This window comes from Lichtheimia ornata (assembly GCF_029851405.1).
Source record: "Lichtheimia ornata isolate CBS 291.66 chromosome Unknown scaffold00061, whole genome shotgun sequence".
NCBI lineage: Eukaryota > Fungi > Mucoromycota > Mucoromycetes > Mucorales > Lichtheimiaceae > Lichtheimia > Lichtheimia ornata.
In genome coordinates this window covers 1-13,298 of record NW_026695381.1, presented here as the reverse complement: position 1 = coordinate 13,298, position 13,298 = coordinate 1, and the positions used below count along the sequence as shown (strand labels likewise).

Genomic DNA, 13,298 nt, shown 5'->3' with positions numbered 1-13,298 from the left:
TGCGGGGTAGTAGTAGAGTATAGATAGATCATGGCTGGTTTTAAACTGAAACGGGTATCTCTCTTGCTCTCTTTCCTTTCTTTGACGCTGCATTTTTACCACATATCCTATTAGTCATGCCACGATCCCCAGCCGATCCACCTGTAGCAGAATGGTCCACCCTTTGGAAAGACATGCAACCCACGCTTGCTAAAATACGGCGATCCATGATTACAGCACGAACGACGCCCATCAAGGTCATGCGAGTCAGCCAACTGGATTCCGATATTTTGGACAGTGAGCTTTTTACCATACTCAAAGAACAATTATGGAGCGCCTTATCCTTATTCAAAGCAAGTATTGGATGGTGATGGTGATGATAGAGAGAGACCGTGTTGCTAACCTTTTCTCCCACCCACCCACCCACCCACCAAACCCCAACAATATAGCCCACGTTCAAGGAACGATTTGAGCCCGAGTTATTAGCCGTGTTGAACCTCGTCCTTTTCAAATTCTCAGTATACGACTCCAATGCAACGTATGGTGCCCAACTTCAAAACTTGAAATATCGTAATGAATGGAAACATCGGGGACCATGTAAGACACAAGAGGATGCAAGGCAATGCATGATTGTAGCTAATGATGGTGATGATGCCCTTAATATAGTAGAATCCATTGCCAAAGATTCGCCATTGACACAAACACAAAAGATCCTTTATGGTGTATTGACGGTGGGAGGACAATATGCATGGACACGATCGAATCGATACATTACTGAACAAGGATGGGGTGAATTGGACGAGGTAAGAGAAATGGGTGCGATGTATTGCATGATCTCTTTTAACATCGTGGATGCAGTCAGATATCCGTAACAAGGTGTATCGTGTCCTTCAAGCAGGCGAAAAGTATTGGAAAGCATTCTCTCTATTGAACTTTTTGGTATTCCTATGGAGTGGAAGGTAAAAAAAGGGGGGAATGGATGGGCTATTGGTGTGAATGGAGTATATTCATCTATCTACCAGGTTTCGCACATTGATTGATCGTATCCTGGGGATGCGTATGGTTTATGCACAAAAGTCATTGAATCGCCAAGTCAGCTTTGAATTCTTAAATCGTCAAATGGTGTGGCATGCATTCACTGTAAGTAGAGAGGGTGATCTACATCGTCATCCATCTTACACATATCCTGCTTAGGAATTCCTTCTTTTCCTTGTGCCATTGATCAATGTGGAGAAACTCAAGTTACGCTTGATGCGTACGCTTCTTCCTAAAGCCTACCTTGTATCAGCCAAAGGATATGACCAGTTGCCCGAAAACCAATGTGCCGTATGCCACGATAACTCATCTTCCAGCGACTCGGGACCTATTGGCCAAGTTCGCGACTACACGGTCCATAATCCTTACAAGGCCGACTGTGGACATGTGTACTGCTATTATTGTATCCAGAGCAAATTGGCTATCTTTGGTGATGAATGGTCTTGTCTTCGTTGCGGCGAGCGGGTATCTACAGCAACCAAGGTCATCAACAAGGTCGAATTAGAAGAAGATAATACCATAGAAGAGAAGAGTAGCAGTAGTAATCATGATGCCAAAAAGGAATAATTTTTTGATACATACATACATACACCTAAAAGGCGCATGCAACATGCTGACTAATTGGATGATAGCGAAAGACATTTGTTAAATGTGATGATGAACATTTTATTCATGTGCCATTGTATAATAAACTATGCTATTGTTTTGGGAATGTAAGTGGCAACAACGGTAGCCATGGATACGGTCGCCTGGGAGGTGGATGTGTGGGTCACCATTCATTCATGCTGGGTTGCAGCAGTCATAACTATCAAATTTACTACTACCTCCACTGCTGCTACTACTTTTTGCTTGAACTTTTTTTCCCCTCCCTTCTTGTTATGGATCCGAAAATCGGCCAACTGGTCATTGATACCAACGCCATTGTACATGGAACGACCTTGGTCAATGTCGCTCGAGAATACTATACTTGTCCAGAGGTGATCGAAGAGATCCGAAGCAGCCACTCTCGCCAGTACCTCGATCAACTGCCTTTTGAGATCAAAATTGAAGATCCAACCGAAAATGCTGTGCGAGCTGGTAACGACCTTAGGATTTGCAGCGATAGACGAAGTAATAACCTTTGTATGTATGATTAGTGATGGAATTCTCCAAAAAGACGGGTGATTTTGCATCCTTGTCGATGCCCGATATCAAAGTGATGGCATTGACCTACACTTTGGAAGAACGCACAAATGGTCTTGACAACATTCGCTCCGAGCCTTTACGTGTAAGTAAGAGTAGTAGACAAGGAGATGTGTGATAGGATGGAATGCTGATACACTTTTCTTAGACTCGCCCTACTGGCAAACTTCCTTCGGCACCACCACAAAACACCGCACTCAGAGTTCAAGATGATGATGATGATGATGAACCTTCTGTGGATGAAGACGGCTGGGAGATTGCCAAACCAAAGAAAAAGGGTTATCACAACAGCAAGAAACCTGCCAGCAAAAAGAACAAAAAGAAGCCTGCAGCAGCTGCTGCTGTGGATGAAACGACAGAGCAAATGCAAAATCTTTCAATGAAGGAGGAGGAGAAGAAGAGCGGTGATGCCAAGGTGGATGATCAAGAAGCAAAAGAGCAGCAACCCTTATCATCGCCTACAGCAGCAAACGATGTGATTGTTGAAGAGGTGGAAGATTTCGATGAAGATGACGATGCTGGATGGATTACACCAGAGAATGTCACTGAGCACAGAGCTATGGAAATGGGTGTTAAAGCGGATGAGCTCAACAATCCCAAATCCTTAAGCGTGGCATGTATGACGGGTGATTTTGCTATGCAGGTGCGTATGGAAAGGATTATGCCGTCTTGTCCAAGTTATTAAACTCAGTCCATCTTTTTAGAACGTGTTGCTCCAAATGAACTTGAGCTTGGTCTCTACCGGTGGTCATCGTATTACCAAAGTCAAGAATTGGGTGCTACGCTGTCATGCTTGCTTCACGTAAGTTGTGTCCCTTTTTAAAAACCATGCTGTTTATTCACTCCTCCCTAGTGTTACTACCAACATGGAAAAGAAGTTTTGTCCAAAGTGCGGCAATGCATCATTACAACGTGTATCATGCAGTACCAACAGCAAAGGCCAAGTCATTTATCATTTAAAGAAAAACTTCCAATACAACTTGCGTGGCACTAAGGTAAGGTATTTTGGTGGGGTGGAAGAGAGAATAATGAATGCTAAGACATGGATGTACATAGTACGCTCTTCCTACTCCGAAGGGAGGTCGTCATGTCAACAATATCGTTTTGCGTGAGGATCAACGAGAATATGTCAAGGCACAACAGCGGAAACCCAAGAAAGCACTTGATCTCTTTGATCCTGATTTCATTCCATTGTCAGGCAAAACGGGTGGCGTGCATTTAGGCAAGACCGCAAGTAACATGTATGGCACGGATAGAATTGGATTTGGTCGAAAGAATCCCAATGCATCAGGGAAGAGTCGAAACCGAAGAAAGTAGATAGCATCATCTTTATTGTACAGGAATAAAAAAAAAGATATAGACCAGCAATGTGTCATTTTTAGATGCCATGTGGAGATGATACACTTATCGCGTTCCGAGATCCAATGATCATCAGCATCAATCACCTGGGTATGACCATATTAGGAAATCGTCGTTTGATGCAAGTCATCCATTTAAGTTTGACATGCGAGACCCCTTCCCATCTTTTTTTCTTTCTTTACTCTCTCTCTCTCTCTCTCTCTCTCTTTACAAAGTATACACACACAACATGTCTTCTGCTCCTCATCTCTGGCTCCGTGCTGAAACCAAGCCCATGGAACATCGTGCTGCCTTGACCCCTTCTACGGCCAAGGAGCTTTTGGATGCTGGTTTTAAAATCACTGTTGAGCGTTCTGATCAACGTATCTTTGACGATGAAGAATACGCAAAGTAAGTTACTCTCGGCATCTTTTATAGTGAAGGAGGATGATATTGATCGATATTGGCTATGTAGGGTGGGCTGTCCTTTGGTGGATACATTGAGCTGGAAGACCGATGCACCTGCCGATGCCTACATTGTGGGTCTCAAGGAGTTGCCTGAGAACGATGATTCTCCTCTTCACCATACACACATTTTCTTTGCCCATTGTTTCAAGAACCAAGGTGGCTGGAAGGAATTGCTTCACCGATTTGATGCCGGTAACGGTACCATTTTGGATCTCGAGTTTTTGAATGACGCAAACGGTACGTGGTGGTACACACACACATACAAATAGTATGGGAAACGCGCGGCAGGTTCATTGACATTGTTGTGTTGTAGGTCGTCGTGTCGCAGCTTTTGGTTACATGGCTGGTTTTGCTGGCTCTGCTGTTGGTATTGACATGTGGTGCCATCAAAAGCTCAAGTTGCCTTATGGTGCTCTCAAGCCTTATCCCAATGAAGATGCTCTCATTGATTATATCAAGGGTCGCTTGGCCGAGGCTGGTAAGTTTACAAACATGGCGTCATTATTTTTTTCTCACACACATATACATAGCCAAAGTCAATGATGGCAAGTTACCCAAGGTTATGGTGATGGGTGCATTGGGTCGTTGTGGTACCGGTGCTTGCGATTTTGCTCGTAAGGCTGGTATTCCTGAAGAAAACATTATCAAGTGGGATATCAATGAAACCAAGGGTGGTGGTCCTTTCCCTCAAATCTTGGAAGCTGGTAAGTGGGTTTGAATGGGTTGATGGTGGTTGTTGTCGAGAAAGAGAAGAAGACTCATCTTTTGTGGATAATAGATATCTTTGTCAACTGCATTTATTTGACTGCCAAGATTCCTCCCTTCATCACTCGCGAAATGTTGGATGGCCCTCGTAACCTTTCTGTTGTTTGCGACGTGTCCTGTGACACCACCAATCCAAACAACCCTATTCCTATCTATTCCATCAACACCACATTCAAGGAACCTGCCGTTGCCGTGGAAACCAGCAATCCCTTGCCTATGGAAGTCTGCTCTATTGATCATTTGCCCACTTTGCTTCCTCGTGAATCATCTGATATGTTCTCTCATGATCTTTTGCCCACCATGCGTGAATTGGCTACTCGCAGCGAATCTCGTGTCTGGAATGATGCTGAAAAGCTCTTCCGTGAGAAGCTTGAAGCCGCCCGTAACGCTTAAGTAACCCACCCCTCTTTTCCTCTACTACTCTTTGTATACTTTGTATCGAATTCTTTGTCATTTGTCTTTATTCTTTTCCGTTGTACATATCCTCCTTAGATTAAAGACCTAAAGCTTTGTTTTTGTGTGAATCAGGGAATCTAAAAGTGCCCAATTGCTGGATATGAAAATGGGGATCAGTTTGCATTTTTGGAATCTCGCGTCAACTGTAAATAGGACGTGTATCTCCTCTCTCTCTCTCTCCCTTTTACCTTTTGGCACCTACTCCAACAATGAGCAACACAGGTGGGTGCATGCATGCATTGCTGACCTCGTTCACCCATTGACACCGCCACGTACAGAGGATACGAATATCGACGAAGCTACTCAGATCGCCCAGGAATACAAGACATGGAAGGAATCAGTACCACAGCTCTATGAAATGATGGTGGAGCATACCATTGCTTGGCCAACCCTTACATGTCAATGGCTTCCTTTCTTGGAAAAGTAAGCAACACGATGAATGGTATCGATCAAAAGACAGTGCGCTTGACTGAAACTACAGATCAGAAGAGTACTATACGCAAGAGCTGCTTATTGGCACACATACCAATGATGAAGAGCCCAACTTTCTTCAAGTGTTACAAGTTGATTTGCCTTTGGGTGATATCCATGCTGAAACGGATAAAGGTATACATTCGAGGTTGTGTGTGTGAGAGAGAGAGGATCATGTTGAATAACAACATGTGATATGTAGCAAGGAAGCCGAGATGGCGTACACGACAAAAGATTCGACATGAGGGAGAAGTCAATCGGGCGCGTTATCAACCCTCCAATCCAAACATCATTGCCACCAAAACACGCGAAGCCGATGTTTTAGTCTTCAATCGCCAAACAGCAAAGGAAGAGGAGTGCACACCTGAATTACGGCTCAAGGGTCATCAGATGGAAGGATATGGTTTGGAATGGAGTCCACATGCAGCCACTGCCAATCATCTTTTGAGTGCTGGCTTTGACAACATTGTATGCCATTGGGATATCAGCGCATCTACGGATCCTCTTGCTAGCTACGAAGGCCATACAGCTTGCGTGGAAGATATTAGTTGGCATGCCACCGATATTCATCTTTTTGCTTCAGTGGGCGATGATAAGCGATTGTTAATGTAAGTACTTATATACGTACGACACGTGGAACAAAAACTTACCCTTTTTGCTATTTAGCTGGGATACACGATCACCTACCAAACCCACCAACAGTACACAGGCTCATCAAGCTGAAGTCAACAGCGTTGCATTCAATTGGCGACAAGATTGGATGTTGGCTACAGGTTCCGCTGACAAGGTAAGTAGGAGGGAGGGCTTGATGTATATTACAACCAGCCTTTTCCCTAATCATCTCTCTATAGACCATTGGCTTGTTTGATATTCGCAATTTGGATAGCAAATTACATTCGTTTGAGCTTCATGAAGGCGAAGTGACTCAGGTGTCTTGGAATCCACATGATCCCGCCATTCTCGGCTCAGCTGGTTTGGATCGACGTATCAACATTTGGGATTTGCGACGTATTGGCGAAGAACAGACGCCAGAGGATATGGAGGATGGTCCACCTGAGTTATTGGTAAGTGGTCTTTGAACATGGCATGAGGAGCAAGAAAAGAGGATGGATCCTGATGTCGCTTTCTAGTTTATGCATAGTGGTCATACAAGCCGAATCTCTGATTTTAGCTGGGATCCAATGGAACGATGGGTGATGGCAAGTGCTGGTGAAGACAATATTTTGCAATTGTGGGAAATGGTAGGTATATCGTATAGGTGTATCAATGTCCCTTTTTCTAAACAGTCATCTTTCTTTTTTAGACAAAACATCTTTCTGCCGATCCTGCTACTATTGAAGATCCACCTTTTAGCGAGTTGGAATAAATCATCGTAATAGTAATCACAAATCATTATTGCTTAGTACGTCCTTGTGGATATAATATACATATACAATTGCTTTTTTTCTAATACAAATGAGTGGCTACAGTGATGCTGCTACCTTCACTTTCGTCATGAGCTAATAATGATCGGTGATGCTGGTGTTTGTTGTTGTCATCCGGTGGTGGCGGTGACGATGATGTTTCTGTGGGGACTAATAACCCTACTTTGTTATCTTGATCTTCTTTTGGTAGATTCAAAAAAGAGGAGGATGGCTGTTTTTGTTGTTGACCCTTGTGAAATTCGCCATTAAACACGCTTTCCCACGTCGTGAGCGCATTCAAGTCGGGTAATTGGATATACAAATCATATAATCCTTGGCCATGGATCTTGAGGACATACTCATCAAGTTGAGCCGAGTGCACGCTCACATCACGGTAAGACATGACAGCGCCTTCTTTGGTTTTTTCAGAAAAGAAAGAAAAGTACCCCAGGCAGGGAAACACCATCATGTGCTGCATCTCCCAATGAGACAAGAATGGAAAGTATCGAAACACGCGGCGTACAGGCATGTCCCCCTACATTTGCCTATTAGCATGACATGACATACATACATGATGACGAGAAGGAAAATAGATACATACCTCATGTACTTCGATAAAAGTATCCTTGTTGGGCTTGGAGGATGGCAGGTTGACCATACGTGACAAGCTGATCAGCTCACCTCCTTCACTGCCAAAGCTACTTGCTTGATGATCATGTCCTGATGTTTGGCCTGGTCCATAGCGAAGTATCGAAAGCATCCCATTCTCATTTCCTGAGTTTTTGTTCTTGCTGTCTTGGTGCTTTTTACGCATTTGCTTGAAAAATGCATGGATCTTAGGGAGAAACAATGCCAAAAGAGAAAACGTCGTGGCCCAAAGGATCGTGATGATGGTAATGTAATACGTGGTATAAAAATCGGCCATGGGGTTGATCATCACCGCAAAACCAACCAAAGCAGAGAAAAGAATATTGCTAATGGTTTGGGGGAAAAGATTAAAACTTGTTCAAAAGATCAAAACGCATCATACACTTACTATACAGATAAGCCCATCTGCTTGGTTTCACTGTAATGGCTATACCGCCTGCCAGCAGCGCGGGTTTTGTATGCCAAAAAAGTAGCAAATAAAAGCATGATAGCGGCGTAGACAGTAGAAAGGACCCGAAACACAAGCTCGATCTTTTGGTTCGAAGCGTGGCATTCCCAATAGTGGCGTGAGAAGGAGGTGTCGATCCTTGTAGGAAAAGGGCGGCTGACAGCTAACCCAACGCCCATGATGATCTAAAAAAATCATCGTCAATAACCATTCAATGATGTGGAGGATGATCTTACCATGTCTGCTGCCACAACAATAGACGTTGTCTTGATGAGCTGGGTATCGGTGATCACCGTACGAGTGATGAAGATGTTGTTAAAGATGCGATAAATGCGATAGTTCTTTGCAATCATGTTTCTATGTATAATCTCCGTTAGACTTTGACGCATCGACCCTACGTTTCATTGCTTCTTACCCGAGAATAAGTAGAAACCCGAGATTGAACAAGAGAGGCGTGGTATAACAAGTGGGATAAGAGGGGATGCCAACCATGGTAATCACCGAAGCATAGGTGAACATGAATCCAATAAGCTCCAAGCAGCAAAAAAGCGGGCTAAAAAGAGTCAATGAGTCTCAACCAGCTTTATGGAACAAAGGCTATGCCTTACCTAGATGCTTTAAAGACCTCATTTTTCCGAAATAGAACGACCAAGAAGAAGACCATCATTGCTGAAAAGATGCCCAATGAGGAAATGGTAGTGATAACAAGTCCCGTTGCCGAGGAAAAATCTGGGTTAAGTGAAAGACTGGGAGGCGAGTCGGGTGGAGGCTACTAGATGCATCATTAGTGCTTCCATGTATCATTGATTCATTCTTTTGATCCTTTACATTGGATGTGCCATCATGGTACATGAGCTTGTTGGTGAATTGTATATGTCCTTCCATGAGTTGTCCGACGACGACGCTATGTCCACCTTGCACATTGTAGATCAGGTAATTCCTAAATCGTGTGTAAGTGGATAGGATGAATAATAGTAGGGGTCGTATGCTTACGCTTTTGTCACGTCACCGTTGGAATCAAAGACCATCGGTCCTTCAGGTCCAACATAGCCAACATTAAACGTCTGTGGTAACATGTACTGGCCAAGATCGCCTTCCCTTAATTGCTCGAGCCCTGATGTATGATTTGTGATATTGGCAATAGCGTGGCTGAATCCTTCCGCCATGACCATCATGCATGAATAGGCAAGTCTGTGATGCATACAAAGGATTAATAACAATGTTACACAATGAAAAACGCATTACATACCCTTCATTGGTGCTAATTTTTCTTTGTCCTGCATAGGGATAGCTAACAAAAAGAAATGGATACGTCTTAGCTTGATGAAAGGGTCCGTCATGATGATTGTCAGCTTACGCGGTAGGGTCCAAAGATGACCAAGAATCAAGAAAAGATTCAAACGGTGGATACCCGGTCATTGATAGCCAATTATCAAACATAAAGACGCCTGTAAATGTGGAATTGAAATCGATGGGTGTGGTTGCATTGTAGGGTGATGTTGCATTGTTGAATGATGGTGCGGTAGGGTTCGTGATTTTGCTATTGCGTGTGTCGATGGCTGTTGCTAGATCCTGAGTAACATCGCCAATAAGCATCCATACATAGTCGTCTGATAGGTATCCCATTTCAGCGGCTTGGACCATGATATTAATCTGGATATCACCCGAAGCTGCCACCAAGATAATGCGTACGCCATCCGAAGAAACCTTGGCAAGTGTGTTGGCAATGTCATTGGGCGATGCATCTTGCGTGATGGCTTGATAATGGGTCACTTGGATGTTCATGGAGGATGAATGCATAATGGCATGCTGACAAACTTGAGTCTACTATGTGAGTGATCATCCTTGTAGGTGCGTGTCTGTTTATGAGTACTCACATTGTTGACCGGTGGGATCATCTGTATATACAATGCCAATTTTAGACCAGCCTTGGGTGGTTGCAAAGCCCATCATGGCATCACCGAATATCGTTTGGGTGGAGATCGTCCTGAAAAAGTACTTGTATTGCGTCTTGTCGGAAAACGAAGCTAAACAGTATGTCAATGCATGCATGGCACACATAGTACACAAGATAAAACGTACCAGCCGTAGCAGTAAAAGAGCATTGTGGGATCTCAAGCGTACTTGTCATGAGAGCACTTAGACTTGTCCATGAACTCGAAATATCACCAATGACCCCGATAACGCCTTGTTGAAGAAGAGTGACGGATGCATAAACGGCGTCGGTGACCGCATCTTGGTTGACGGACCTGACAGGAAATGAATCCTTTTGAATCAAGGTGATATAGGCACCAGGAATCACGCCCTTTGCATTGATATCATTGATGGCCATTCGAATAGCGGATGCTCCTCTACAATGTCAAATGATCAGTTGATCACGTACAACAATGCGTCTAATTATATTATTTTTTACCCCCAGACAATTTCCGCAGTGAAAGGATCGTCGGTTTGACTGAATGGCAACAGAACACCAACCTATACAATATTAGCGTGTGTGAGCAGCTCCATCGAAACAGCCCCATTGGCCACATTGCCTACCTTAAGCTCTGTCAATCCACTCGTATTCATCTTTGGCGTCACGACCACGGTGTCATTGTCCACTTGTCTTATAATGTTGTAAGGATCTTGCCCCACTTGAATGCCGAAAATGACTGAGCTATTCGCTTCCGTTGGATAGGTAATGGTGCTTTGCGACATGAGAACATAAAGGAAAGGAAAGGAAAAAGGTTACAAGGAGACGGGGGGCGGATGAATGAGACAAGATAGAGAGAGTAGTATTATTGCGCGTGAAGCAAGAGTAGTAGTTGTAGTAGTAGTATAACCCAAAATAAATCCCAAGGCAATATGTATGCTACAAGTTGGAGAGAAAAGTAAAAGGAAAACGATGCACGGAAAGGGGAGGTCCATCTAAATGTGTGATCACAAAAAAAGGGGGTAGTTAAGAGAAAGAGAGATAGCGAGAGAGAGAGACGTGGTAGGGTGAACCAGTGGCTGTGAGCAGCAAGGAAGGAGGCAACGCATACAGGGGTAACAACACGAGCACCGTACTATTATTGAACCATATGCTTGATATTGGATAAACATTACCATAGCTGTACAATCACGAAACCTACTTTTTATTTGGACTTCAAGAACTATTTAAAGGAGAGAGAGTGTGTCTACACCTTCAGCCGCGTTGCTAGGATAGCATTTTGATTGAAATGAATGGGTCACGTGAGATGCTCTCTGCCACAAGAATGCGATGACCACCACAAGTGAATGCCATACCAAGCATGATACAACTTCTTGTGCACATCACCAATCGCCATACCAAGCACGATACAACTTTTTGTACACATCACCAATAGTTTCAGCTTCTCGTAAATCAATTTCTTGTGCGCGATCAATGCATTGAGGGGCACGGTTGAAATGTGGGGTACAATTATCCAGCTCAGCCAAGAAATGCCGCCAAACCTCACATGGGTCAACCATCCTTGGGATTTGGATCTGCATCATACCCAGCACACCATAGACATAGTCAGCGGGATCATAACAACGTCGTGTGGAGTTCTTCATTGAATAAATGACATCCATAAATCTATGATCGCTTCCAGAGATACGAGAGTCGTTGCATTCACTGGCATCGCGTATGGGGCCGAGAATGTTACAAACAGCCTTGGCTTCGGATCCCATTTTCTTGATATCTTCTGCTCAACTAGATAAGTCTTGTATGTACATCGATACACCACTATAAACATCCCATGCAACGTACCGCGTAATGTGGTCTTGTAGTTCGCAACGAAAGTATGATCTAGGGTATATGCCACAGCACCAAGTTTGATTAATTCATCCAGCGTGATTGTGTTGGTTTGGAGTTGTTGATGAGTGCTTGTTTCAGCCATGAATCGCACGTCTCCACACGGTAGAGCCATCTCCTGCCAGGTCCACACGCGTTGCCACCATTGACTTTGTAAAAATGTGTGCAAGAGATCACAAAGTTGCAGAGCTTTGGTTTTACAAATCCGCTCGTATCTTGGGTATCTTGATGAATGACTCAATAGTTCCCCCATTTCCTTTTCCCCAACCGACATTGTGTGAATTTTTGGTATCAAGCTAGGGTCGCAATCGATCATAGCAATACATTCTAGGCAACATGCGTAAATATCGCCCATAATATCCAAGGGGGTATCGGTACGTGCACATAAAACATCAATCCACCAGTAACTATCAGGATGATCCTTGAGGAGCGCAAGTAATGTATCTCGTTTCTCATGTCGCATTGATACAGGCTTCACTGGTTGTCCTTCTTCGTCATCCACGTATTCCTTAATGTCATTCCAGTGGTACCGGTCATTTTCTGTGAGACCCCAAAGGTGCGATAGCGCGTAGTAAAAAGATGGAATGCCCCTTTTCGTGTCATTGATCCTTTTTATCATGCGCTTTCGATGGAATAGGTTGCTGGAAGGCCTTATCACTTGCATCTTGCTGCCATTATCTGGTACATAGAGCAGCAAAAAGTGCTGATTGGCAAGGAGCGCACTAAGGCCCTTTTCGAAAACCTTTTTACGTTCGTTGTATTCGTCATCCTCTAGGCATATAGTGATCTATAAAAGAACCATCATGTTGATATGTATGCTTTCAGGTGTGTGTGGGGGGGGCCATCTTTTGGGCATACATACTTTTTCGGGGTCGTTGTCGTCTATCTCAGTTTCCCGTGTCATGTCAAATGGGAGAAGAAAGGAAGTGAAAATAGTGTCCAGTGCCACGCAAATAAGCACTAAGCGTTGTGTCACACACAAGACGTCCCTGAGCAGCAAAATCAACATTGCCATGTATGAACAACACCGAGTTATCTTATCCCATCACCAATAAGACAAAGTGGTAGACTGATGCAGCAAGGAAAGGTTGTGATGGCAACCCAATCATGCTTAAGAATATCGGTGCTGGGAATTTACAATGTTGTGTGGTTGACAAAGGGTCTCGCATCTCACATTTCGGATGATGCATCCGTCTTTTGAGTTTATAAAGGTGGCGTATGAAAATCAGGTTACACAAGGAGCCATAGTATTCATATTCGATGTACACTGTTTCCGGAAACCTTTTGCGCAAATTTTGTGTAACATATT

The 13,298-nt window shown here is 43.8% G+C and overlaps 6 protein-coding genes across 6 annotated transcripts; 4 read left to right on the top strand and 2 right to left on the bottom strand.

Annotated features, from left to right (window-relative positions):
• Nucleotides 1-116: 116 nt before the first annotated feature.
• Nucleotides 117-1,581, top strand: O0I10_009861 (uncharacterized protein; the record flags this gene model as incomplete). The annotated part of the gene is made up of 6 exons (XM_058489847.1): nt 117-332; nt 429-576; nt 646-782; nt 838-938; nt 1,002-1,119; nt 1,174-1,581. The coding sequence occupies 6 exons, from the start codon at nt 117-119 to the stop codon at nt 1,579-1,581; spliced, it is 1,128 nt and encodes a 375-aa protein (XP_058339334.1).
• A 311-nt stretch (nt 1,582-1,892) lies between these two features.
• O0I10_009860 (uncharacterized protein) lies at nt 1,893-3,513 on the top strand (the record flags this gene model as incomplete). Its single annotated transcript, XM_058489846.1, has 6 exons — nt 1,893-2,091; nt 2,151-2,281; nt 2,345-2,839; nt 2,901-2,998; nt 3,050-3,191; nt 3,253-3,513. The coding sequence occupies 6 exons, from the start codon at nt 1,893-1,895 to the stop codon at nt 3,511-3,513; spliced, it is 1,326 nt and encodes a 441-aa protein (XP_058339333.1).
• A 271-nt stretch (nt 3,514-3,784) lies between these two features.
• O0I10_009859 (uncharacterized protein) lies at nt 3,785-5,160 on the top strand (the record flags this gene model as incomplete). Its single annotated transcript, XM_058489845.1, has 5 exons — nt 3,785-3,945; nt 4,010-4,239; nt 4,316-4,480; nt 4,533-4,706; nt 4,781-5,160. 5 exons carry the CDS (start codon nt 3,785-3,787, stop codon nt 5,158-5,160), a joined length of 1,110 nt encoding a protein of 369 aa, XP_058339332.1.
• Nucleotides 5,161-5,432: 272 nt separating this feature from the next.
• Nucleotides 5,433-7,060, top strand: O0I10_009858 (uncharacterized protein; the record flags this gene model as incomplete). Its single annotated transcript, XM_058489844.1, has 8 exons — nt 5,433-5,445; nt 5,502-5,646; nt 5,705-5,829; nt 5,897-6,302; nt 6,361-6,481; nt 6,546-6,758; nt 6,825-6,935; nt 6,998-7,060. 8 exons carry the CDS (start codon nt 5,433-5,435, stop codon nt 7,058-7,060), a joined length of 1,197 nt encoding a protein of 398 aa, XP_058339331.1.
• An 80-nt stretch (nt 7,061-7,140) lies between these two features.
• O0I10_009857 (uncharacterized protein) lies at nt 7,141-10,890 on the bottom strand (the record flags this gene model as incomplete). The annotated part of the gene is made up of 14 exons (XM_058489843.1): nt 7,141-7,632; nt 7,699-8,071; nt 8,134-8,378; nt 8,430-8,550; nt 8,609-8,746; nt 8,802-8,962; nt 9,022-9,133; nt 9,187-9,384; nt 9,443-9,484; nt 9,551-10,010; nt 10,071-10,220; nt 10,276-10,544; nt 10,607-10,668; nt 10,732-10,890. The coding sequence occupies 14 exons, from the start codon at nt 10,888-10,890 to the stop codon at nt 7,141-7,143; spliced, it is 2,982 nt and encodes a 993-aa protein (XP_058339330.1).
• Nucleotides 10,891-11,487: 597 nt separating this feature from the next.
• O0I10_009856 (uncharacterized protein) lies at nt 11,488-12,893 on the bottom strand (the record flags this gene model as incomplete). Its single annotated transcript, XM_058489842.1, has 3 exons — nt 11,488-11,879; nt 11,945-12,776; nt 12,852-12,893. The coding sequence occupies 3 exons, from the start codon at nt 12,891-12,893 to the stop codon at nt 11,488-11,490; spliced, it is 1,266 nt and encodes a 421-aa protein (XP_058339329.1).
• Between the last annotated feature and the right edge of the window lie 405 nt (nt 12,894-13,298).